The sequence below is a fragment of the Schistocerca americana genome, chromosome 3 (assembly GCF_021461395.2).
Source record: "Schistocerca americana isolate TAMUIC-IGC-003095 chromosome 3, iqSchAmer2.1, whole genome shotgun sequence".
In the NCBI taxonomy this organism is placed as follows: domain Eukaryota; kingdom Metazoa; phylum Arthropoda; class Insecta; order Orthoptera; family Acrididae; genus Schistocerca; species Schistocerca americana.
Window position 1 is genome coordinate 513,517,673 of NC_060121.1, and position 27,464 is coordinate 513,545,136.

At 43.6% G+C, this 27,464-nt stretch overlaps 1 protein-coding gene across 1 annotated transcript in view; it reads left to right on the top strand.

The window, feature by feature from the left end:
- LOC124606172 (tRNA dimethylallyltransferase-like) overlaps positions 1 to 27,464 on the top strand; it is a 521,420-nt gene that overhangs the window by 307,654 nt on the left and 186,302 nt on the right. Inside the window, exon 2 of the mRNA XM_047138138.1 lies at positions 8,679 to 8,816. Coding sequence (XP_046994094.1) covers positions 8,679 to 8,816 — 138 coding nt within the window. The remainder of the gene's footprint in view (positions 1 to 8,678; positions 8,817 to 27,464) is intronic.

Below are 27,464 nucleotides of genomic sequence, written 5' to 3' on the forward strand. Positions count from 1 at the left end.
ACGCGAGAGGAGCTCACAAAACTTCAGTGGACTGTTCTTCCTCATGCACCCTACAGCCCCGATCTCGCACCGTCGGATTTCCACATGTTTGGCCCAATGAAGGACGCAATCCGTGGGAGGCACTACGCGGATGATGAAGAAGGTATTGATGCAGTACGACGTTGGCTCCGACATCGACCAGTGGAATGGTACCGTGCAGGCATACAGGCCCTCATTTCAAGGTGGCGTAAGGCCGTAGCATTGAATGGAGATTACGTTGAAAAATAGTGTTGTGTAGCTAAAAGATTGGGGAATAATCTGGTGTATTTCAATGCTGAATAAAACAACCCCTGTTTCAGAAAAAATGTGTTGCATTACTTATTGAACTGCCCTCGTATGTAGGACCTATTTTTTGAAATGTCAGGTAACAGACCTCTAAATTTGCAATAAATAAATAAACAAGTAAAATCTTCATCTAAAGTCACCACACGCCTGTGTGCTCGTCCCTGTGTACTTGATTCGTACTGCGGTTTCTCCAGTTACTGCTATTACAGTTTACGTTTTAAGGTGAGACTCGTCATATGAGGGTCTAACGAGTGCGTGTCCTAGCTACAAGGTAGCCCCTGTCATAATGTGTGAAAGCGTATCCTATATACCAGACGAAACAACAGTTTTAAACTGTTCAATATTACCAACGTAGAGCTATAAAATGTTCCACGGCCGATCAAAGTTTAGATTCGTTTCTTCAGAAGAATTTTCTGACGATGTGTGTTGAGTTACACACCTTTATAGAATTTATCGTTTCCTACAATGTTTCTGTTAATTTTTCTTCAACATCTAGAACGTCATTTAATAATAATAATACAAAAGAATCACCCGCCCCGACAGCCGAGCGGGTTCACTCACCACTTCCGGCATTCGTGGGGGCTAGCCTGTCCCGGAATGTATGCGCCTCGCGGGTCAACGACGGGGCTTGGCGGGGTACCAGCCTGGATGACGTTTTTAGGCGGTTTCTCACATTCAGCTAGCTAAATACCGGGCTGGTACCTACGTCCTGCCTCACATACACCCTTCAAATGGTTAAAATGGCTCTGAGCACTATAGGACTTAACATCTGAGGTCATCAGTCCCCTAGAACGTAGAGCTACTTAAACCTAACTAACCTACGGACATCACACACATTCATGCCCTAGGCAGGATTCGAACCTGCGACCGTAGCGGTCGCGCGGTTCCGGACTGTAGCGCCTAGAACCGCTCGGCCACTGCGGCCGGCATACATCCTTCGCAAACATTTAGAAAACGATGTCGCACACGAACAAGAGATTTACTCTAGACACAGCAGATTGGGTACACAAATTCCGTCCGGGAGCGGGGAGTAGTGGTGGCCCCATCAACATTGCTAAAACCCGTGTAACAGAGCCGACCCTGTAGACAAACGTGAACTTGCAAGGAAGAAGACGATGGTTACAACAGAATAACCAACAGCTTGATGATATATGCAGGGTCTCCCACTTATCTCGATTGTCCCAAATGACTTTTTTCTGGAAGCAAATTATAAAATACGCTATAAGACAAAAAAGGCACACAACGAAGGAATAATCCAAATGGAGTGGGAATCGATAGATGTGATGTACATGTACAAACAAACAAAGGATTACAGTTTCAAAAAAGTGGATGATTTATTGAAGAGAACGAATTTCAAAAATTGAGCATGACAATAACGCGTTCGTCCACCGCTGGCTCTTAAGCACGTAGTTATTCGGCTTGGCGTTGATTGATAGAATTATCGGATGTCCTTCCGAAGGATATTGTGCCAGATTCTGTCCAGTTGGAGGTTTAGGTTGTCAAAATCCTGAGCAGGTTGGAGGGCACTGCCCGAAATGCTCTCAACGTTCTCAATCGAAGAGAGATTCGGCGACCTTGCTAGACAAGGTAGGATTGGGCTATCACGCAGACAAGCAGTAGTAACTCTCGCCGTGTGCGGGCAGTGTGGCGGAACCGGTTTATGGTATTTCGTGACTTTAATTATTGATAAATGATATTTCAGGTAGATCAAAAAAATATATAACCAATTACCTATTGTCAGCGTAACAATTCGTTTGATCTCAAAAATGGTTATTCCGGCTAATATTTGTCACTGTGCTAATCTCCACTCGACATTGTGTAGAAATGTTGTCTGTAAAGTCATGTGAGTGGCACTAAATTGAATATCATTTATCAGATTTTACACAACTGTAACTTAAGATGGAAGCACTTATCTCTAGTAAAGGGAACATTTAGTCACAAAATACTACCCGCGCACAACACTGACGTATGTCTGCTATTAAAATATTTCATGTAAATCGTCCGAAATAATTAGACGTCATACATCAGCAAATAGAAATTGATATTACGTAACGTGCTGTGAGCACCGTATTTAAGGATTCAGTCTCAGTTGAATTCTGTCTTTTAAAGTAGATTCGAGACCACCAGTGCACACTTACTTCCATTCATTTACATCTAACAACATTCGTGTTTGTTACAATTCTCGATTCAAAATTGACGCGGAGATATTTTTGCTAAGATGGTGGCAGGCAGACGATTGTCAATTTGTCTATTGTTATTCTCGATTTATTTTATATCAAGGTAATATACTTAGATAAAACTGTTTAAGCCTTTTATCTCTACTCTTTAGCATTTAAAATTATTTTCAATGATAAATATCGTCATATTTTTTATAACCAGCTACTAGTAAACTCCGGCTGCGCTCCTAATTACGGAGCTGAAAATTAACACTTAAAAACATTAATTAGATTGGATTACAATGGAAATAAATGCAAATCCACGTCTAGAGAATAGCGACTCTATTTTTCAAATAATAATTAACAATATGTAGTTACAGGTTTTCTCTTTACAGACCTCACACGTCTCACGTCCGAACAGTTCATCGGTTAGCACAGGAAGAACAACTGAACCACAATTATCACAGATAACAAAAAAAGATTATAATTGACGTTGTCCATGAGTGTAGTTCTCTGATAATAGTTCTAATTCACACATAAATTAAATTATTACAGAAATAATGAAATAATTGTCGTCATTTTTGCACGATGCAGTCTTTTTTTATACGTAGCTTCGATAATATTTGTTGAAGTTTGTACACTTAGTTCATTTTAACATCTTGTGGCTAGAACATTGTGTCGTGGATATTACAGCAGCCATTCTCTTGCTGAGGAGTAAGCTCAGTTTGGCTTACCATGAAGCGTTACAGAATGTGGCGTAGAATATCTTCGACGTACCGCTGTGCTGTTATGGTGCCGCGAATGACAACTACAGGGGTCCTGCTATGGATGGAGTGTCAGCCGGACCACCAATCCAGGTGGTATATCTCCGCTCACCGGGACGTCACCAGATACGTCTTCGGCCTGGAATGTCACTGCATTACAATTGAGTTCAGTGATCAATCCCGCTTCGAATTCAGATCTGATGACCAGTGAAGCCCTGTCTGGAGGCGCACCGGACAGCTATGGGGTACCAGCCTGACTGCTGCGTGCCATACAGCGCGACAGCACTGAGTGATGGTCTAGACTCTAGAGGATGCCATTTCATTTCACAGCAGGACCCTTTTGATTATCGTCCGCAGCACCCTTACGGCTATGCAGTATTAACCAGCATGATTGCCTTTCTCGTAACTTCGCCCGTTCCGAAGATATGAACGGCACTACGTCTGTCCGTAGTTTATCTGCCGTCTGTTCTTTGGTGAACGCTGTACGCAAACAGTCCTTAAACTAAAAACGGTAGGGTGAGTAACCAGTGAGCATTTTCCTTGTGTTTTCATTTGTCTACTGTCACCTCCAGCAAGTGGAGGCGTTACGTTACTCCGGGCACCTACAAAGTGTGTTTGTACAGGGTTGTCATAGTCAGTTTTGTATTACGTTCGCAGTAACATCATTTTTACAAGATTTGTACCCTGTGATACAGCCGGCCGAAGTGGCCGAGCGGTTCTAGGCACTGCAGTATGGAACCGCCCGGCCGCTACGGTCGCAGGTTCGAATCCTGCCTTGGGCATGGATGTGTCTGTTGCCCTTAGGTTACTTAGGTTTAAGTAGTTCTAAGTTCTAGGGGACTGATGACCTCAGAAGTTAAGTCCCATAGTGCTCAGAGCCATTTGAACCTGTGACACATTTTTCTGATCACCTCTTGAGAGCAGGAAGTGGATTACTGAGTAACAAAGACATAGGGTGCTATTTAAAAAACATATCGTGATGTTGGTATCTCGGTAACGAACAGGGTTACAGGAAAGACAATCATGCTGATGAATACCCCACATGGTTGAAAATTTTATTTGTTTTGTTCGTGGACAAAAAGTTGTTTGTGGTGGTCAAGATAAACTGGCCACCTTGAGTATAAAAACAAACTGAATACCTGTAACAACGCAGAAAAATAGTAACACAACCAACAGTTCGTAATATGAAAATGAATTTGTGTTATTTATCGTTGCTGGCCTTTCCTTTTCAGTCTGGGCATATTATAACAGTTAACTCGCGTTGTTATTTAAAATTAATTGAGGAGTAATAATATACAATGATTTATGAGTCGATATGTGGATAGCTTCAGTCTGGAACCGCTACTGTCGCAGGTGCGAATCCTGCCTTGGGCATTGATATGTGTGATGTCCTTAGGTTAGTTAGGTTTAAGTAGTTCTAAGTTCTAGGGGACTAATGATCTCAGATGTTCAGTCCCATAGTGCTCAGAGCCATTTGAACCATATGTGGATATCAAACAACGTACGCAATTTTTACCTTAGCCAGTTATTGCCCACACTCAGGGTTGTACTTTATTTCGTTGCGTCTTTTCTCGTGTCGTGCGACCATCCCGTGACATGTTGTTGCTGTGTACAACGAACTGGACTGGCCCTCGCGGAGGATTCCATATCACGTGAAGCCACACAGTGTAGTTATCGTTGGCGTTAAAAGGTTAACCTTTAACCCTCCGTATCATCTGAATGACACCACGTGTAATTCAAAGCTGGTGTTTTCCAGAGCTGACTGACTATGTACTGAGAACCAAAGTGATATACGTAGGTATATTCAATTCATTGACACGTAATGGTTGGAGGTAAAGGAAATGAAATCAGTGTAATGTGATGTTATTAAATGTTAGTGAGAACCGTTCGGAAATCAACTTGCAGTGTCATGAGTATGGCATACTAATGAAACCTGGAATCAGACCAATGTACTTCCTATATACAACATGCGGAAACTTCTGGTCCTGGTGTTTAGAAGTAATAGGACGAGACAATGGCAATGAAAGTGTGAGTCAGGCCTGGAGGAGCTTTCAGATATCCTAATGGATAAGGCGACTGCTCGCCAGAAGTTCGAGTTCGAGTTCAGATCTCCACAAATTTTCGATGCTCACTTATATCCAGTGTAATATGTTACCTAACGAGTCCCAAATAGGACAACAAAATGTAACATTATTGAAGTGTTTCGACAAATAAAGTAATCCATGTACTTGATTTCTCATCTGACACGCACTTGAAGAAAAAATACTGCTTCAAGTTTGTCTCGCCAAATATGCCAGTCATCCGCTATAAGAGAATGCTGAGCTACGTAATGGAAATAATTAAATCCCCTGCTTGTTCCTTTGCGTTTGTACTGCCTTGGGAAGGCCCGAGTGGTAGGCAATCACCTATACATGACTTCCTGTTTCAGCGGTCGGCAGATACGTAAAGAGCGAAATGTTGCCTGGGACATCTGTTTGTTACTTATGCAGACTTTGTTCTGTGTGTGTTTATATTTCTCTCTTCGTGTATGTTATTTGCCTGAAGTGATACGGGCAGACCAGTCCGGCATTTGTCTATACGAGTGTATAAAACCACCTAAATTTACACAAGGGTTGATTGGTCTCCCAGATCTGCAGACGTAAATCGGGCGCGTAAATTAGATCTGGTTCTCAATTTCCTGTAAGGGGAGTCAGTGCTGTACGTGCTAAATTATACGATCAGATCTTTTACATTAGTGTACAAGGTGATTCAAAAGTCGCAGTTCACTCTGTTATGTCAAAAACACTGCAGCAGTGGGGGAAACATGAATATTCCAGTAAGGTATGGGTGAGGTGGTCTATCTTTTACGGTATACGTCGAACGTGGGCTCCATCTAGAAATCTGTCATTTCTTTAAACAGATTCGAAGTAGCAGTTACAATTCAAAAGTTACAACACTTTTTTCTGTTACGGCTAACTGAAGGCAGTGACCAAGGAGGGGAGGATTGAGGTAATTTTGATGTCCTTGAGAGCGGAGTTGCCGTTCGTGGAACCATATTTTAACAACCGGTACCCAGAAAGACTTCCAGTTTCACACAACACTGTCAGGTGCTTAATTTCCAAATTCCGACAAGGAACGGAGTGGCCATCCAAGCCGGCCGCGGTGGTCTAGCGGTTCTAGGTGCTCAGTCCGGAACCGCGCGACTGCTACGGTCGCAGGTTCGAATCCTGCCTCGGGCATGGATGTGTGTGATGTCCTTAGGTTAGTTAGGTTTAAGTAGTTCTAAGTTCTAGGGGACTGATGACCACAGCAGTTGAGTCCCATAGTGCTCAGAGCTATTTGAATCATTTGGCCATCCAAAAACTGCTACTGACAAGACAACGTCAACAATGGTTTTGGCGTCCTTCACGAAGAACCCACACCACAGCACACGACGTTTGTCAGCAGAACGTGGAACCAATCGGTCATGAATTCTTCATGGTTATCAGTGGCATCCATTCAAGATTCAGCTACTCCAGCATCTAGTGGAGGATATCTCAGACAGACGTATGCAGTTTTGAACGTGGACCCTAGAGTAAGTTCAACAAGATTCCTCTTTTGCACAGTGATGAGGCAATCGTTTTTTGGTGGTGAAGCCAACCGTTACAACTACAGATATTGGAGTGACCAGAATCCACACTGAATGGAACCTTCCAAGATAGTTGGTAGCTTAACGATTATGTCCTGATGTAAAATATGAGGTACTCCTGTAACTGGATCCATTTTCATTGACCGGAACCTAAATGCCCAACGCTATCCAGAAGCGCTGCAAGACGTGGTGTTTCCCTTAGTTCTGAATGAAGATTCCATCTTTCCCCCTTACTTTCAACAGGATACTTTTGACCCATAACTTGCTACTTCCAATATTTTTACGGGGATGAACTTGTCAGGAAATACTGATGTCATTTGAAATATCACACAACCCGTTTTCCATTTTTTTTAGATTGACGTAGGTTTATGATGGCCGATTTGAAGGTGGCGCCCTTGTTCGGTGCATACCGTAAGAGATGGACCACCTCACCCATACCTTACTGGAATATTCAGGTACCCCATTCCAGAGTGTTCTACGATTTTTGACACACCCTGTATAATTATGTACTATTGTGTGCCACTTCCTGTTTCAGAAAGTTCAGTCTTATGCAACAGAATACAACTGATATACGGCACACTATTTTTCAGAAAGCAAACATTTTGTTTTCAAAATCAAGTATGATAGTATTTCATCAGTGTAATATGCGCAGCAGTGACTTCAACACAAGTAGCTTTCAAATTCGTAACCTTCTCAGGGTCGGGTCACATTTTGTACAGGGTGAATCATAGTGGCCGAAGATGACACGGCTGGACGTATACGGTATTAGATACATAATCCTTTTACTAAACATGGGTCCACAACCGAGCCGTTTGCGAGACAGATGCAAAACGTGATCAGCAATCGTCACTGCCTTCAGTATGAAATATCGTCCTGGTTACAACGTATGTATTTGAAATTTATGCCTTTCTATTATATCCCCAGCTAACTGGGCTCAGATTTCACATGTGGTCTACTTTAGCTAGAAGCACAATAGTTACTGGAAATGTATTCACAGCTGCAAATATGAGCCGCCTTTGGCAGTATATTAGAATGACGATAATGACAATTTCCACTGGATCCATGTTATGTTATGTTAACCGGGGACCTAGATACGACGGAGAGGCTCCGTCCCCGCTGCAGCCGCAGTTGTCTGCAACCCCACGATGACAACCGCAGTCCACTTCACCCCTCCGCCGCCCCACACCGAACCCGGGGTTATTGTGCGGTTCGGCCCCCGGTGGACCCCCCAGGGAACGTCTCACACCAGACGAGTTTAACCCCTATGTTTCCGTGGTGGAGTACTGGTGGTGTACGCGTACGTGGAGAACTTGTTTGCGCAGCAGTTGCCGACATAGTGAGGCGGAATAAGGGGAACCAGCCCGCATTCGCCGAAGCAGATGGAAAACCGCCTAAAAACCATCCACAGACTGGCCGGTTCACCGGACCTCGACACAAATGCGCCGGGCGGATTCGTGCCGGGGACCAGGCGCTCCTTCCCTCCCGGAAAGCCGTGCGTTAGACCGCACGGCCAACCGGGCGGGCCTACACTGGACCCGTATTTCCCGCTTTACGCGAGTGGTCGCCTCAAACGCTCCTGCCATCTGAGCACGAATCACGGCCAGGCTCAAACTTCCATATGTCATCGTCCATGTGTTTCAACATGCAGTCGCACGTTACGTATACTCCCGTCCAGGAAGACCATTTTTGTTGAGAGTCGGGGGCTGGTAGTGGCGATTAATTACGAAATAGCAGTGCCTGTATTATTAGGAAATACGATGCAGTGTTCTTTCGGGCGTCTCAGCGCCCTGTGTGTTCCTGTGAACTGACGAAGGAAACGTGTTTCAGGTGTACCGAGGGCTGGACATCATCACCAACAAGGTGACGGTGGAGGAGGCGCAGGGCGTGCCGCACCACCTGCTGGACTTCCTCGAACCCACGCAGAGGTTCTCCGTGGTCGACTTCCGCGACGCCGCACTGCCCATCGTATCCTTTCATTCTAACCAGCTGTCTGTTTTCCCTGCAAGACGTGCACTTCGTGACTCTAGTTGACGTTAGCGTTTGCCCGTGCCTTGTTGTGGGGAGGCTTCTCGGGAATATTTTCACTAACCTCAGCCTCCTACTGTGCTTGGACACGACAGTCCTCCATGCGTTCGCTCTCACTCGAGCCTGTTTACTTTCAGTATTCATCTTCCTATCTTGCTTTATCTTTCAGGGCTATCCGTTCTCAGGTAAGTTTGCACTATGGGCAGTACGATGTCCTGCCGTTTCTAGCCAATTGCCATTTTTATGCTGTACGTATGATTTTGCTGTAGCGGGTAGCATATACCCGGATCTAACACCAAGTAATACGAGGATGAGTCAAATGAAAACCTTAAATTTGTAATAACAAATCGAAATTTCGCGCCGTTATCCTGTAAGTTGGTAAGCGTGCTACAAACAGCGTGCAGAATGGCCTGTAGGTTGCAGCATAGTGCAGATGCACACATACCGTCGCAGTATCAGTATAAAGATGGCCGCCCCACTTGCGACTTACACTAGGGAAGAACAGCGTTCTGTTATTCGGTTTTTGTGTAGTCAAGGTGTGAAACCTATTGAAATTCATCGTCGAATCAAGGTTCAGTACGGTGATGCATGTTTGTCTCAGCAGCAAGTCTACGAATGGAGTAGGAAGTTCGCAAATGGTGTGACTTCAGTGGAAGATGCTCCTCGTCCAGGTCAGGCACAACGAGTTGTGACTCCACAGAACATTGCAGCAGTTGAAGCCATAGTGAAGGAAAACCGCCGAGTGACACTGAATGACATTGCAGCTTGTTTACAGATTACTCATGGGTCAGCACACCACAGCCGGCCGGTGTGGCAGAGCGGTTCTAGGCGCTTCAGTCTGGAACCGCGCGACCGCTACGGTCGCAGGTTCGAATCCTGCCTCGGGCATGGATGTGAGTGATGTCCTTAGGTTTAAGTAGTTCTAAGTTCTAGGGACTGATGACCTCAGATGTTAAGTCCCATAGTGCTCAGAGCCAGCCAGCACACCACATTGTGCATGATGTGCTCTAGTTTCACAAACTGTCTGCAAGATGGGTGCCATGGCAGCTGACTCCTGAAATGAGACAACGACGTGTTGATGCTTGTGAAGAACTTCTTCGGCGCTTTGAACGAGAAGGTGATGGCTTCCTTGCAAGAATCGTTACTGGGGACGAAACCTCTTCCACCAACCGGAAACGAAGAGAGCGAGCAAGGAATGGCGCCATTCCTCATCACCAAAATCAAAGAAGTTTCGAACTGAGCCATCAACAGGGAAGGTTATGCTGGCTCCCATTTGGGACGAAAAAGGCGTCATTTTGGAGCATTACATGCCTAGAGGGACGACTGTCACCAGTGCATCGTACAGAGATCTCCTAAAAAATCATCTGCCGCCTGCAATCAAATCAAAGCGACGTGGATTGCTGCCAGCAGGTGTCCTTTTGCAACATGACAATGCAAGGCCCCACACTGCTCGTACAAGAGTTGCAACAATCACATACCTGCAATTTGAGTGTCTTCCTCATGCACCATACTCATCAGATCTTGCCCCAAGTGATTTCCATATGTTTGGACCACTCAAAGACGCAATGGGAGGAAAGAAGTTCCGTTCTGATGAAGAGGTACGCTACGCGGTGCATGAGTGGTTGCGCGGACTACCAAAAGAATTTTTTTCTAAAGGAATTTATGCACTGTGTAAGTGCTGGAGGACTTGCATTGAGCGCGGGGGAGATTATGTTGGAAAGTGATACAGCTTTGTACCACTTCTGCGCAATAAATAATATTTAAGAAAATATTTGAGGTTTTCATTTGACTCACCCTCGTATATGCTATAAAGTAAAACTTAAAATAACGCCCAGTATGTTGCTTCGGCATCAAATTAATTTCTGACCGATCGCTAAGCGTGGTTTTACGTGGATGGCCATATGATATGTTCTTTAAACTTTCAGGCGGATTAAAAGTGTGTGCTGGGGCGGGACGCGAACCTTCGCAGCTTTGTTTCAGTGAATACCACTTTTCCCACCCCTCAAACAGCACAGAAGTTCTCTTGCATACCTTGCAGACCAGCACGTGCCCGCGAAAGGCAAAGATCCCGAGATTGAGTCCCGCTCCGGCAAACAGTTTTAATCTGGTAGGACGTTTGAAATCAACGCGCATTCCGCCGAGGAGTGAAAGTTCATTCTGACTTTTTTTTTATTTATTTGCCTATACTTGTTCGTAGGTCCGCCTTCACGAAGTTGCACATTTGTATTGTGAAAAGGTCTTTCAAGTATTAACACCGTTCCTGGAATTTTTTGAACGTCTTCGCTGGGTATCTTTCTGTGTTACTTGAATGCACAAGCTGTCTCATTTGTTGTCTCTGAATAAAATATTTACCATTTGTTATTTGGCTGTTGACATGTCTTCAGTATTTATTGATGTAGCACATACAGTAGATAGTAAAAACAACCGTTTTATTGGACGCAGTTTTAAATTAAACTGTATCGATATCAGTGTGTTGTGTGTTGTTCACTTAAGATAAATAATTTATTTTTTTATGAGGAATGGAAGGAGGTTATAAGGCTTGTGTAGGTGAATGCTACCGTTCGTCTGGAATTGTTTGATGGAATTTTTAAGCGATACAAAACAAGAAACGTAAATAAAACAAAAAATAAAAATTAATAACGTTATATATAAAGTCCAAATTTGCCGTCCTCAATAGCTTGAAGAACATTTGTGCAGCCTATTGCATACGATATATTCTGTGATTATTTCTGTGAGATTAAAATTTATGTGTCTGATGGCACGCGCACGACCTCTGTGTAACTCAATCGGATACGGCACGGTTTGTTTAAGGCAGGAGCCTGAATTCGCAACCTTGATAACACTCACCTACAGGACGAAAGATTTAAACCGGAAGGTGAAGCATGTGTTATAGTACATGATATTGAAATAGTGTTTCCCTGGCAATGTTCTAACTAGATACCAAGAAATGAGACAGCATGCAGTACTAAATGACGGGAAACTACTTCCATAAATTTCGTAGAACGGAGGAAAGAGAGAAATAATGTATTTATGGATACAAATAGGTCGTTCTTTAAAGGCGACCTGTACTAACAGAACACAAGCGCACCGGACAAAATATTAGTCCTCCGTATAAGAGAGCACACTGTAAACTTCGGTGCGCTGTACGTGGTGTAGAAACGGCATCAGATAGTCATGTGACTGTTCACTGTCCTGAAGAGTATCGTATCAAGCCGGTCGAAACGTCGGTAATTTGTTCTAGTAGTTTACAGTGGCGTGGCCCAATACCCAAAAAACTTTTACCCAAAATGACACCGACCTTGGAATACTAGAGCTGAAGGCAGGGTCGGTATTAGTATGGTGTTTCCTGGTGGTTTGTTGTTTGGTATGGTTATTCGTGAGTCTCATTTTGTATGCCAGATTTCAACGACTTACTCTCACGGAACGCAAGAATACGGTTATGTTAAACTGATCACCCATTCCCAGTGATTTGATCTTCTTTCGTGAAACTTTGTGCAATGGAATAATACTATTCAAGCTCACAAAGAAGTCTTACACTAAAGCAGCACACCAGGTAGTTTCTTAAAAAAGCCACTAGTCTGGTTAATTTGTGTCGAGGTAGTATTCCAACCGTTTCAATTGAACTGTATACTCTCGTTATGACTATATCTAGACTTTAGAATGTTGATACAGGAAAATTATCCAGTATTAGTAGCGGAATTTCACAAAACCAGATCATGAGCCGCCCTGTTTAGTCTCCTGAAACTGAATATTAAGAAACGAATGGTTTTTCCAAAAAGAAAGGAAAATACTTGTTTTGTAAATAAAACTGCCTTTTCCTGCTGCTAGTTGTGTTATTTATCCCATACGCGTTTCGCCTTCTCCTGTTCTAAGGCATCGTCAGTGGGATATATAACGATGCAGTTTTGTTAGTTTTAGATTATTGAACAGTTTACCTCACGATTTTTTGTAAAAAAAGTAATTACTTACGATTTGCTAATCTGCATACAGCCAATCCAGCAGATAATTTACTTACAGGTAGTCTGTTTAGTTGACTGGAAATGGCTTTTGATGCAAGTTCGTGTACGTCTTACGATAATTTATTTCTGCGTGTGTTCAACGTTTTGATCTCAGCAAGCTGATGTCGTTGCGGTGAATACGCTTAATATTCTGCGTCGCTTTCTTTGTGGCAACATTGGTCCCTGCTGTCCAGAATACTTCAGAATGGCGTAATCAAAATAAAACTGCTTTTCACGAAAGGGAAGGCTAACGATAGAACATCACCGCATTTCTTTCAGACGAGCTGTGATTTCTTTGCAAATATTTCAGTTCTTATACCAAATGCTGTTTGATTGTCTTTTGTTTTGCCTGGTTGCGTGGAGGTATATCTACCCTGCAGTGTTGTTTAGGGATTGTCGGTGTTGTCAGATCACCGACGCTGATTTCGATTTCATACTCCTCATCTAAAAATCAGTGGTTAATAATAATAGACTCGGAGACGTCGATGTTATAAATTTATAGAATGCCACAAAAATCAGCACAGGTCACAGCAAATATTAATTAATAAATGCAGCAGTAATTAACTGTAAATGTCCTACCATTTCGTGTCTAGAGACTGTAAATTTAACATTTTTTCAGCGAAGTCTCTCCTTCAATTTATTGTGTTCGTGGGAGTGTGTGTGTGTGTGTGAGAGAGAGCGCATATCCTACTTTTGAGAACAATCTTCGAGAAGCTGACGATGTGGCTAAGTGGATCAGTCACATTAATTTGACACCTGTCGAAAGTGTGAAAAACCACCTTCTGTGGCGCGAGACGGTGCAGGAAGAGAGTCAATGAGGTTCTGCAAGGTACCCAGAGGGATCTGGAGCCGTGCCGAATCCAGTGCGGTGTCCAGCTGAGCTTGGTTTCTCGGTTGAGGATCTTTGGCGCGAACGGCCTGATCGAGGTGGTCCCACTGATTCTCGGTTGGGGTTCGGTGCCCAGGGGATACGGCAAACTCATCCTGGTGCTCTACGAACCATGCGCGAACTGTGTGATACGATACATTATCCTGGTGGTAGATACCACCATGCCGAGGCTTGCAAACTGCATTAGGGATGGACATGGTCCCCAAGGATAGATGCATACTTGTGTTAATCCATCGTGCCTTCCAGAGTAACAAGATCACCCATGGAATGCCATGAAAACATTTCCCAATACTATAATGCCCCTTCCCGGGCTCAGAGTGTTTGTTTTCAGACGTGTCATGTCGTATACGGCAATGACCATCAGTCCGATGGGGCATAAAACGTGATTCATCTGAAAAGGCGACCTGTCGCCATTCAGTGGACGTCCAGTCGTGGTTTTGGCGTGCAGGTTCCAGCCTTTGTCGGCGATGAATAGCGGTCAGCATGGATACATGAACGTGACGCCTGCTGCGAAGGTCCGTATAGATGAGCGTTCGATGAACGGTCGTTGAGAAGACGCTGTTGGTAGCCCTCTGGGTCATCTGGGCGCTGAGATGTTCACCAGTTGCATGTGTGTTTGCCTGTACACATCTCCGCAGCCGTCGTTCACACCTGTCATCTAGGACCTGTGGAACACTACAGTTGCCTTGGCACCAGTTTTGGATAGCGCCATTTTGGCATACACGGTCTACTTCAAATACGACGGCACGCGAACGGTTTACAAACCTAGCTGTTTCGGAAATGCTTCCACCCTTGCTCCGAAAGCCAATGGTCATGTCATTGTGAACGTCAGATAAATCTGTCCATTTTCAACTTAATGAGACCCATGAACGATGGACCTTGCCGTTGGCTTGCGTGCCTCAGGGATACAGATGGCCGTACCGTAGGTGCAACCACAACGGAGGGCTATCTGTTGAGAGGCCAGACAAACGTGTGGTTCCTGAAGAGGGGCAGCAGCCTTTTCAGTAGTTGCAGGGGCAACAGTCTGGATGATTGACTGACCTGGCCTTGCAACATTAACCAAAACGGCCTTGCTGTGCTGGTACTGCGAACGGCTGAAAGCAAGGGGAAACTACGGCCGTAATTTTTCCCGAGGGCATGCAGCTTTACTGTATGGATAAATGATGATGGCGTCCTCTTGGGTAAAATATTCCGGAGGTAAAATAGTTCCCCATTCGGATCTCCGGGCGGGGACTACTCAAGAGGACGTCGTTATCAGGAAAAGGAAACTGGCGTTCTACGGATCGGAGCGTGGAATGTCAGATCCCTTAACCGGGCAGGTGGATTAGAAAATTTAAAAAGGGAAATGGATTGGTTAAAGTTAGATATAGTGGGAATTAGTGACATTCGGTGGCAGGAGGAAGAAGACTTTTGGTCGGCTGAATACAGGGTTATAAACACAAAATCAAATAGGGGTAATGCAGGAGTAGGTTTAATAATGAATAAAAATATAGGAGTGCGGGCAAGCTATTACAAACAGTATAGTGAACGCATTATTGTGGCCAAGATAGACACGAAGCCCGTGCCTGCTACAGTAGTACAAGTTCATATGCCAACTAGCTCTGCAGATGATGATGAAGTATTGAATAGAATTGGGGAGAAGAGGAGTATGTGGCACAACTTGACAAAAAGAAGGGACCGGTTGGTAGGACATGTTCTGAGGCATCAAGGGATCACAAATTTAGCATTGGAGGGCAGCATGGAGGGTAAAAATCGTAGAGGGAGACCAAGAGATGAATACACTAGGCAGATTCAGAAGGATGTGGGTTGCAGTAAGTACTGGGAGATGAAGAAGCTTGCACAGGATAGGGTAGCATGGAGAGCTGCGTCAAACCAGTCTCGGGACTGAAGACCACAACAACAACGCGACGTAATGAATAATCCATTAAATTTCGGGCCTGCAGCCGCGCAAATAAAATTTAATCCACTGATATTTCGGCCGCGTATCGTCCGGCCATCCTCAGAGTGAGTGACAAGACTGACGATAAGATGCCAAGCGCGGCCTTATATGCTCCACCATGGCGGTACTGCGCTTGCGGGTCACAGATGCTGATCGGCGGAAGAGACATACGCTTACACATGCGCCGCCTGTGGCGAAGGCGTACAGACATTCGATTCGCTTATCGATGTATGATCGGTGGCGATGACACCATGACAACTTCTCTGCAGTTTAATTACTCCAAGAGCCGGATTCCATGCTTTGTCCAAATTAAAACCATTATCTCTATTTATTAAATTATTAGCTAATCTAATCTTTATAGCTTCCTTGAAGACACATTCCCAAAAAGAAGAGGTGGATGTTATAATCTTCACATCACTGTAATTCATGGAATGCCCTGTACCAATACAATGTTCTGCCACAACTGACTTGTCTGGTTGTAATAAGCGGGTGTATCTTCGATGCTGCACACACCTCTCATGAACGGTGCGTGTTGTTTGACCTATGTACGACTTCTCACAATTTCCGCAAGGAATATGATACACACCCGCTTTACGAAGCTGTAAATTGTCCTTCACAGAGCCGAGTAAAGCTGCAATCTTCGTGGGGGGCCGGAAGATCACCTTATCACTGTGTTTCTCAAGAATACGGCCTATCTTCGAGGAAAGAGCACCCACAGAGGGCATAAACGCACTAGATCTAAAGGAATTACTATCTTCTTCCCCATCACATACCTGCTTTTTGGGTTTTGCATCGAATGCTCTACGAATTTGTTGCGGAGAAAATCCATTCCATTTAAAAATGCTGTTGAGGTATGTGAACTCTTCTTGCAAAATTGTCTTTATCGGATATACAGTGCGCCCGATGCACTAAGGTCTTAACGACACCTATGGCGCATGTGTAAGCGTATGTCTCTGCCGCCGACCAGCATCTGTGACCCGCAAGCGCAGTCTGAGGATGGCCGGATGATACGCGGCCGAAACATCAGTGTAGGAAATTTTATTTGAACGGCTGCATGCCCGAAATTTAATGGATTGTCAGATAAATCTGTCCCTTACCGCATCACGACAACGATTAGAGCGTTTTCCGCGTTCCCCTGACATGCTTTTTACACCCTTCACTGCCGCCTGCCCTCTGTGAGTGGTTATTGAACCATGATGTCGCATGCAGGCTGTGGTCGCATGAGTCTGACTGGGCTGTGTATTTAAGTGCAGTTTTAGTTTAGTTTAGTACTATCTATGTGATTCCACACTTCTAATGGATCTTGTTTAAAATCAACTTTCAGATAATAACTGAGCTCCGGTGGTAGCTCCGTTTCTGTTAGAGCTTGAAAATTAGTATCTACTTATGTTCACAATGTAAAGCAAACTCAGTATCACTGTTTTCCGTTAATGCATGAATGTGTTGCCCACAGTATTGGACACCAAGAAAACATGAACCGTGTGAACATTGAAAAGTATTACTCCACGTTTAGCTATAACAGTAGCCTATGTTCCTGCCTTAGTTCGTTCAAAAACAATGCGTTCCGTCCACTTCATCCCATTGTCATACTTAACAAGTTTCAGAAGTGTTGCAATGATGCTGGTATGCAACATGTTCAGAAGACCATTTGATTAAATGGCGAAACAGTTACTGACCGTGGTAGCATGTAGGCAGGTTTCTTGCCATCATCAAATATAGTAGTAGTAGTAGTAATAGTAGTAGTAGTTGTAGTAGTACAACTATTTATCCACAGATCACCTTTACAAGGATTGCCAGACATACCTTGGTATTACAATTCAGGAACAACAAAAGTAAAGTAATTCACACATAAAAATACGAGAGAAGGAAAGTTGCTACTCACCATACAGCGGAGATGCTGAGCCGCGACAGGCACAACAACAAGATTCACGGCCATCGAGGCCCTCGCCAGCATCACACACACGCAAGCGCAACTTGCACACACATCTGCAGTCTCAGAGAGTTGAAACTACAGTGCAGTGTAGTGTGTGTGCGTATGTGTGTCTACTGCTGACGAGGGCCTTGATGGCCGAGAGCTATGATTGTGTGAATCTTTTTGTTGTGCCTGTCGCGGCTCAGCATCTCCGCTATATGGTGAGTAGCAACTTTCCTTCTCTCGTATTGTTACATTCCATCCTGGATTTTCCATTGTTTGTAATTCACATATAAATACATTTACAATCTTACAGGTCTTTAATGATAAGGATGGGACAAGCAGTCGGCCATGGGCTTGTAGAAGGAACCGTCCCAGCATTTGCCTGAAATCATTTAAGGAAATCACGGAAAACTAAAACCAAAACTACTGGTTGAAGATTGGAGCCTCCACCCTCCCGAACACTAGGCCACTGTTTAAACCTCTGCTACCTCACTCGGTTTACAGCTAGAATTAAATACTGTTTTACAAAGAAGTTACTAAGTAGCGCGGTAAATGGCTAATGCTACTCTGTTCATTCATTTTTCACTCCAGTCACTGCACACACTATACACACATTGTTTCATAACTGTACGCACTCTGTTAACTGATGTCAGGACCATTTTGTGCACTACAAGTTCCCATTTGCTATCCTGAAAAACTGAATCAGCATCTCTGTGTAACTAGTAGGACGTTCAGCTCAGAAAGGGTATAAGGTGTTAGCATTATACATTAGCTAGTTCTGTGAGTAAGTCTTTCCAGAAAAGGAAAAAAAGAGGAAAAAATATAGTGTGAAATTATGTGGATTGTTATATATTTTATTATCGTTATTATTATTTGTGTTATCTTTGTTACTGAACTGCTATTGTGTGTCACATAAGTAATCCTTCAGTGTATAAAATGTTTGGGTTAATAGGTACTTTATAACTGCATTTTTAAGGAAGTAGTTCTTAGCTGATTCTCTAATCTCCTTTCATAATTTATTGTACAGTTTTATTCCGTGGGATAATATGCTGTCTTGAGTTGTTTTCCTTTCTTGGTAAATGTAAGTTCAGTCTAGATCTTGTTCAATAGCCATCGACAGAGCTGTTCGTGCCGTATTTACCAATGTTATGTTTTATATGTACTACTGCTTGGTAAATGTATAAACTCGTTGCGGTTAAAATCCCCAGTGTTTTGAACATTTTTTTAAATATGGATGTAACGATTTTTTTAAAACCTTCAATATCGATATCGGTCTCGTAAACTGACATACGGCCGGGAAAGCTCTGTGATGACCACATGCTCCACCATATCCGCATCCAGTGATGCCTGTCGTCTGAGGATGACACGGCCGCCGATCGGTACCGTTGGACCTTCATGTCCTGTTCGGGCGGATATCTTTTTCAGTATCGATATTGTTATATCGATGTTTATACTACCAACAAATATGTTTCGTAAATATCGATTACACTGGTCAACACTCATTTTCTTGCCAAGGATATTTGAGTGGCTTTAGGATGGGTTAGTGGTGCTGAGGACGAATATAGCAACCATTTATGCAGTTTGGCTCTAGTTTTTGAGATAATGCATGATTTATTCAAAAAATTAGAAAAAATTGCTAATACTGAACTCGAGCGCTACAAACTACAATGAAAAAAGAAAATGATCTTTATAAATAGCTTCTATGAAAACCTGATAGGCATTTGTCCACGTATAAAACATAATTGAAAACTTTCTCTATAAGTATATCATTTTCCGTCCATGACGAACCGCTTCCTGCACGCTTTCCTTTTATAGGTCTCTTCAGAACAGTCACGTTGCAGATTCCAGCAATAATCTGCCATCATATGCCTGTCCCATCTTCCTTTATATCTTTCCTCTATTCCTTTCATATCTTGATGGAACCGCTCTCCTTGTTCCTCACTGAAATCACCTAGATTACGAGGAAATCGATCCAAGTGGCTGTGAAGGAAGTGCAATTTTATGCTCATGTTAGCTCCTAAGTTTTGAAAGTTAGTGAGCATGTTTTTGACCAGTTCCTCGTAATTGGGAGCTTTATGGTTGCCCAAAAAACATTTTACAACAGCGACAAAACTGTTCCAGGCCGATGCTTCAGTGACAGTCATGACACTTGTAAAATTGGTATCGTTGATGAGCCTGCGAATTTGAGGACCATCAAATATTCCTGCCTTAAGTTTTTCACTACTGAGTCCAGGGAACGTATTGCAGATGTATGTGAAGCAATTACCATTTCTGTCTAAAGCTTTGGTGAATTGCTTCATTAGTCCTAACTTAATATGTAATGGTGGAAGAACAATCTTGTCCCTACTAACCAGAGGTTCATTAATGATGTTTGCTTCACCAACAGCCATATGCTCCCTTGGAGGCCATGTTTTCTGCTTCCAATGTTCGTGCTTTGCCCTACTATCCCACATGCAGATAAAACATGGGTGCTTTGTGTATCCACTTTGTTGTCCAAGCAAGAAGTTCACCATTTTCAAATCAACACAAATCAACCACTGGTGCTGCATATACTGAATTTTCTGCAGAACCATCTTGATGTTAGCATATGCTTCACAAAGTTTTGTTGAGTGGGCAATTGGAATAGATGCGTAACGATTGCCATTGTGTAGGAGAACACATTTTAAACTTCTAGTGGAACTGTCTATGAAGAGACGCCAGTCCTCTGGTCAATATTCCGGCAGCCCCAATTCAAGTAAAAGTCCAGGTATATTGCTGCAATACACTATAACCTCTTCTTGGTTGAAGTATGGAAGAAGGTTTTCTTCTCTCGTCCGGTAAGCTGTTATTTTAACACTTGGATGAAGACAGTTCTTTTCCTTAAGCCTGGATGCTAAGAGTTCTGATGCTTGCTTTGAAAGATTGAGTTCTCGTATCAAGTCACTGAGCTCCTTCTGGTCGAACTGCTGGGGTTGTGTCTCACGTCCTTCGTATTCCGAACCACTACTTGTACATTCCTCGCCGTGCACATCGTCATCTGATGATGTTAGCGTGGGTAATGTTGTGAAGGTTGGTACAGGAACATCGTTGCTGTGCACCACCGGTCTTCTTGCTGACTCCAAATCGGGATATTCCCACTTTCGTTTTTTGAACTTATTAAAACCTTTCACATTAACAATGCAAAAATAACAATCATCTGTATGGTTCTTCTGCTCTCGCCATACCATAGGCACTCGGAAGTTTAAGCTTTTCCTTTTTCGTTTTGTCCACTGTCGTAAGCACTCCACACAGCATTTACAAACTTTATGGGGTGCCCACGCCTTGTCTTGATCTCCAAGTTTAATTCCTAAATATGCCAGATACGCTTCCTTCAAAAAAGGAGTGATATTCTTCCTGTTCTTTTGAAGAACGTATTCACCACAAATGTAGCAGAACTCATCTGGATGGTTCACGCAAAGACGGCGTGAAGAACTCATGTTTTCCTAAAACAAAATTGCACAAATACTACATATTATGCAGAACTTTCTTGTATTTGCATGTCAATCACATCCAACAAACATCATTAATTGTTTTGTGTGAAATGAATACTGACCTCTTATTTGCTACGTCACGATGAAAAGGTTCTATCTCCTTGAAGCTGCACTGCACATGTGTGTGACTTTCGACCATCGCCATTTTTCTTGTTTACACTGAATGCTACCTATCGGCTGTTGCGGGGATTACCTCGGCCAACAAATGAATGTCGAGTACCGGCGAATTCAAATCTGCACAACCCTCAATATCTTCAACACACGCACCGCACAACAGGACTAAACACATGCTGACAGTGTGATGTTTGCATGATGTAATCCTCAACCACACAGATGCACTCCCTGAGCACAATTGTTTAATAAAGATAGTACAATATCACTAATTAAAAAACAGGTAGCAAATACATTACACCATATATGGACCTTGCAGTCGATATTATCCACATGAAACTCTCATTTCCACAAATAACCTATATCTCAAAAACCAGAGCCAATTTGGAAAAAGTACAAATATGCTCGGAATGAGTATCATAACAATATCCCATTTTCGTTCAAACTTCCCTGGCAACGAAAAAAAAAAATTATTTTGTAGAGCTGTGTTATCGTCGCACTTGCCTAGTGCCATATACGGGGCAGTGGATATTTTTCTTGCAACCAGTCGACTGAGTGTGCTTTCAGAGTTCAATTCCAGGGCACCTCACGCTCGTAGCACGGGCCGCATCGGAAAAGCTTGTTTCGTTTCCGTGTCGGCCATACTGACAGAGTGGTTGCGGCAGTCATACCAGTTGCCCAGCAACGGTGTAGCTGCAGCAAAAGTTAACGGAGGATGCAACCGGAGGAGTGTAGAGGAAGTGAGGGAAGCATCATCGCATTCTACACACGGAGGCGCAGCTTCCGGCTGGCGTATCCTGTATCCTCTCCATTACTCACCGGCTCGCTGGCGAGACGGCATGTCCCGGCTGCACGTGAGTTATTGCCTTCCAGTGAGTCGCCGTAGTGTAATCACGTGTGGAACGTGTCTGCGAATGCCGAATAAGAGGTGCGTTTTACGTACATAGTGATCTCGCAAAGGTGCATGTTAGCCTTTGACCTAATGTTCATTAATATGTAGTGATAATTCAAATGTAATGTCAGACCGAGATAGGGATTTCCTGCTTGTCGCGAGCAATCACCTTAACCATTGGACTATCTGAACACGGCCGCGGGCGTGACTCATACATTCATTGTCACTGATGTGACATAACTAAGGTTTCAGAACTGGCGGATCCCGCGCGTGCAGACAGTCGGTGGGGAGCCGTGGCTTACATTGCCATTATTTTTTTTTTGTCAGTATTTGAGCACATCGGACAAAATATAAGTTAGTCCCTGGTGGCATCGCCGGCCGGAGTGGCCGAGCGGTTCTAGGCGCTTCAGTCTGGAACCGCGTGACCGCTACGGTCGCAGGTTCGAATCCTGCCTCGGGCATGGACGTGTGTGATGTCCTTAGGTTAGTTAGGTTTAAGTAGTTCTAAGTTCTAGGGGACTGATGACATCAGATGTTAAGTCCCATAGTGTTCAGAGCCATTAAAACCATTTGAACCTGGTGGCATCACGCTAATACCGAGTAACATTGCCTCCAACCTTAATACGGCGAAGAAACAATCCACAAATTTCTTCAGATGTGCTATATACAGCTGAAGCTACTAATTGATGATTAGATCCCGCAGAGCTGTCAAATTGCGAAGATATTGATTGCTGTGTTTCACGCGCAGTTCCATATAGTTGCAGACATTTTCTGTGGGATGAAATCGGATGATTTAATGGGATGTTAGGTGAAATCGAATGCGCGGGTGTTCTTCTAACGAGCAATGCATACGTGCTGCCCTGTCACCATCGCTGTTATCATTTCGGAAGACGGGACTGCTGACAACCTACTCATCAAGAAGACGTAGGAAAGAAATTTCAGTAAGTACTGAACTCACCGGAAATGCTGAAATAAACGTCCTGGCTCAGGTTCACCTGAGTGAACAGGCGTAGCCGGCCGGTGTTCCCGTGCGGTTTAGACGCTTCAGTCTGGAACCGCGTGACCGCTACGGTCGCAGGTTCGAATCCTGCCTCGGGCATGGATGTGTGTGATGTCCTTAGGTTAGTTAGGTTTAATTAGTTCTAAGTTCTAGGCGACTGATGACCTCAGAAGTTAAGTCGCATAGTGCTCAGAACCATTTGAACCATTTTTTTGAACAGGCGTAACTTCGTGGTACGAAAAACATCATAAATCATCACGGAACCGAATTACACCTCATTAAGTCGTAGGTGCACTCTACAATTTACACCATTGGGAAAGTGCAGATTTGCAATCAGTCGTGCCATAATTCCCCTCTCCAGTTACCAAACATCTAGCTGCTGTCTTGTTTGGTCTGTTGAAAATGTCCAGCTTTACGTGACACTTCGAGCGATGGTCTCTTGTGAGGTATCGAAGTACAAATGCCTATTGCAAGTAGTTCCCTTCTCAATGTTCACTCGGAAAATGGTTAAGACGTACCTACATTGACTCACAACATCGATTTCTGTCTGATTTGAAACCTGTCGCAATTGACAAGGCATGATGCAAGTTTCCGATTTCTGTCGGTTAGGACCTTTTTCGATTATTGTTTTTACGTCTTGTTTCATGGCTGTCAGTGCTGTACCATTCCTTTTAGACACATTGGACAATGCGACTTGAAACACAAACAAATTGTGGAACTTCACTCATGGCGTGATTGCGTTCACGTCCAAACACTACGGCTCCTTTTTGCTACTGTGTGACGGTCTTCATGTCGACCCATCTTACCGTGCTGAAAGGTTTTTCCACTTCATGGAGTTGTGATATAGCAACCAATATGTAGATTGAGGGGAAGAAATCTGCACACTTGAAAGGAGGCAAAAAATCAAAACGAGAATTGAATTGTTACCTAGAACTCTAGAAAGCCTTAAAAGAGAGATGGAAAAGAATCATACGGACCTCATAGGAATTGCTGAGGTAAGATGGAATGGATGTGGAGAGTTACAGTCAGATGAATATGTATTTTACTACTCAGGAGGAGAAGTAAAATGAATGAATGGAGTAGGAATGATTATGACAAAGGAAGTGGCTAAATGTGAGGAGTACGTGGACTATGCAAGTGATCGACTTATTGGTGTAAGGCTGAAAGGAGCACAAAAAGATTTACTGATTGTCCAGATGTATATGCCAACTTCATAACATGATGACCAGGTTGTAGAGGAAACATGCAATGTAATAGATAGGATAATGGACGAAAATAAAAAATGCTGTAAAATACTTATGGGAGACTGGAACGCCATTGTGGGAAAAGGGAAACAGGGACATATAGTAGGCAGACATGGTCTTGGAAAGAGAAATGATAGAGGTGAACGGCTAATTGACTTTTGCAGGGAAAGGTAGCTGATAGTGACAAATACGTGGTTCGAGAACCACAAGAGGAGGCTCTACTCTTGGAAATCACCAGGGGATAAATACAGAAACCAAATCGATTTTATACTGGTAGAAGAAAGATACAGGAATGGAATCAAGAAGGTGAACACATTACCAGTTGCAGATATTAATAGCGACCACAACTTACTTACGGCAGAAATAGAAATAAGAATGAAAAAACTGAAGAAGGCGACCACGGTGAAGAAGTGGGATCTAGAGAAGATAAGATCCAACAAAGTATTAATTACAGAAGTACTGTCACTTGAGTTTCTAAACACATTACTAGGCAAACAGCCACCTGGTAATGTCAACGACTACTGGAATATGCTGAAAGAAGGAATCATTAAAGCAGGACAGCAAAATATAGATATGTAAAAAAAAAAAAAAAAAAAAAAAAAGAAACATGGCTCACACAAGAAATGATTTTCAAGATGGAGGAGAGAAGAAAATTTAAAAACAAAAACACAGAGGATGCAAGAAAGAGGTACTGAAGGTTAAATAATGAACTGCGAAGAGAAACAGAGCAGGCTAGGAAAAAATGGCTAAAAGAGGAATATGATGCAGTTGAAGAACTGGACAGGAAGGGAAGATACGACTTACTATACAACAGGGTAAAGACTATGACATGGGATCAAAACAGAGCGGGAAGTGCTGCTGTGGAAATTTTGAGGAAAGACGAAGAGGTAGTGTACAAAGAGCATGACCATGTCCTCCAGAGCTGGGAAGAATATCTAAAAGAGCTGTATGACACAGGTCGCAAACCAGAAACTCTGGAACTTGAATCACTCAACAGTGTAAGTGATGACGAGAAAGGACCAACCATCATAATGGAAGAATTTTCAAGTAACTTCCGGGAATTCAGCCAGGTAACATTTTCAGCGAACGCCGATATTTCCGCCGGAGAACACCCCGCCATTTTCAAGGCAAACTGAAACGGACGGACGACGTACATGCAATTTTAAAGCCTCAGTTCTCGGACTGAAGCAGGAAAGATAACACACACACACTGAACACTAGTGCCACCAAAGATGACCAAAGTCAGAGTATCGATAGTGAGACTAAGAATTCGCAGGTGAGATAGCATTGACTCTGCCCCTATGTTTTTTGACAAGGGAGAGAGCCGGATTCCAAACAGAGTTTAAACAAAAACCTCCATCCCTGTTAACGAGGTTGCTCGCTAATTTAATCTCAACTGCCTCCTTAATAACACTGTCCCAATAGCTGGACGTGCATGCCAATATCTCGGTGTTATATAACATGGCGTGACCAGTATCCCAGCAGTGCTCGGCAATAGCAGATCTACTTGGCTGCTATAATCGTGTGTGCCGTTTATGCTCAGTACATAGGTCCTCCACGGTCCTGATAGTTTGACCAATATATGCCATGCCGCAGCTGCAAGGAATACGATATACACCCGCCTTACGCAGACCAAGATCATCCTTAACAGAACTCAAAAGCACTCTAATTTTAGATGGAGGTCGAAAAACGCATTTCACATAGTATTTCCGTAAAATACGACCGATCTTATTGGAAGTGTTTCCTACGTAAGGCAAGAAGGCGGTAGACTTAGGTGTCGACTCAGAATTGTCATCAATCACCCGATGTACAGTTGGTAGATAGCGCAACGCACTTTCAATCTGTCTATCACTATAACGATTTTGACGAAACGTAACTTCCAGATGGGACAGCTCAGCTGGCAAAGTCTCAGCGTCGTAAACGACATGTGCCCTGTGTACCCAGGTACGAAGTACCCCTTCACGCTGAGCCGGATGATGAGAACTATTAGCGTGTAAGTACAAGTCGGTGTGAGTACGTTTCCTGTAGACTGCATATCCCAATGATCCATCATCCTTTCTCCTAACTAACACGTCAAGAAAGGGAAGGCAACCATCCTCTTCCACTTCCATCGTAAAACGAATGTTCGGGTGAATCGAGTTCAGGTGTTCTATAAAGGCATTCAAATTCTCCCTACCATGAGGCCAAACAACAAAGGTATCATCAACATATCTAAAGAAAAAGGCAGGTTTCAAAGGCACCGATTCCAATGCACGTTCCTCGAAGTTCGAATGGCTCTGAGCACTATGGGACTTAACATCTGAGGCCATCAGTCCCCTAGAACTGAGAACTACTTAAACCCAACTAACCTAAGGACATCACACACATCCATGCCCGAGGGTCGCGCGGTTCCAGACTGACGCGCCCAGAACCGCTCGGCCACACCTGCCGGCGTTCCTCAAATTCTTCCATAAACAAATTTGCGATCATAAGAGACAACGGACTGCCCATCGCAACTCCATCTGTCTGCTCGTGACACTGGTCATTGAATAAAAAGTAAGTGGATTCAACACATGCCGAAAGAGATTAGTTAATTCAGCACCAAACCTAGCCTCAATTAACCGCAACGAATCAGACAGAGGAACACGAGTGAAGAGAGAGAGCACATCGAAACCCACTAAAATATCAGAGTCATTCAACCGCAGCCCCTCCAAACGACGTAAAAAATCAGCTGAGTTCCTGATATGATGTTCAAACCGACCTACTTGTGGACTCAGCAGAGAAGCAAGATGCTTGGCTACTCGATATGTCGGAGCGCCGACATTACTCACTATAGGATGGAAAGGAACCCTTTCCTTGTGAACCTTCTGAAGGCCATGTAACCTAGGCGGAACGGCACTATAGGTGTTAAGACTCTTGACAGTGTCCTGCGAAAAAACACTTTTCTTCAGGAGGCTGTTGGTCTTTCTCTCAACACTTTTTGTGGGGTCAGCGTCGATTCTGCGATACGCTGGATCGGATAGTAAACGTTGCATCTTTTGTACATAATCCTGTTTATTTAAAACAACGGTGGTATTGCACTTGTCCGCAGGTAAAACAACTATATGAGAGT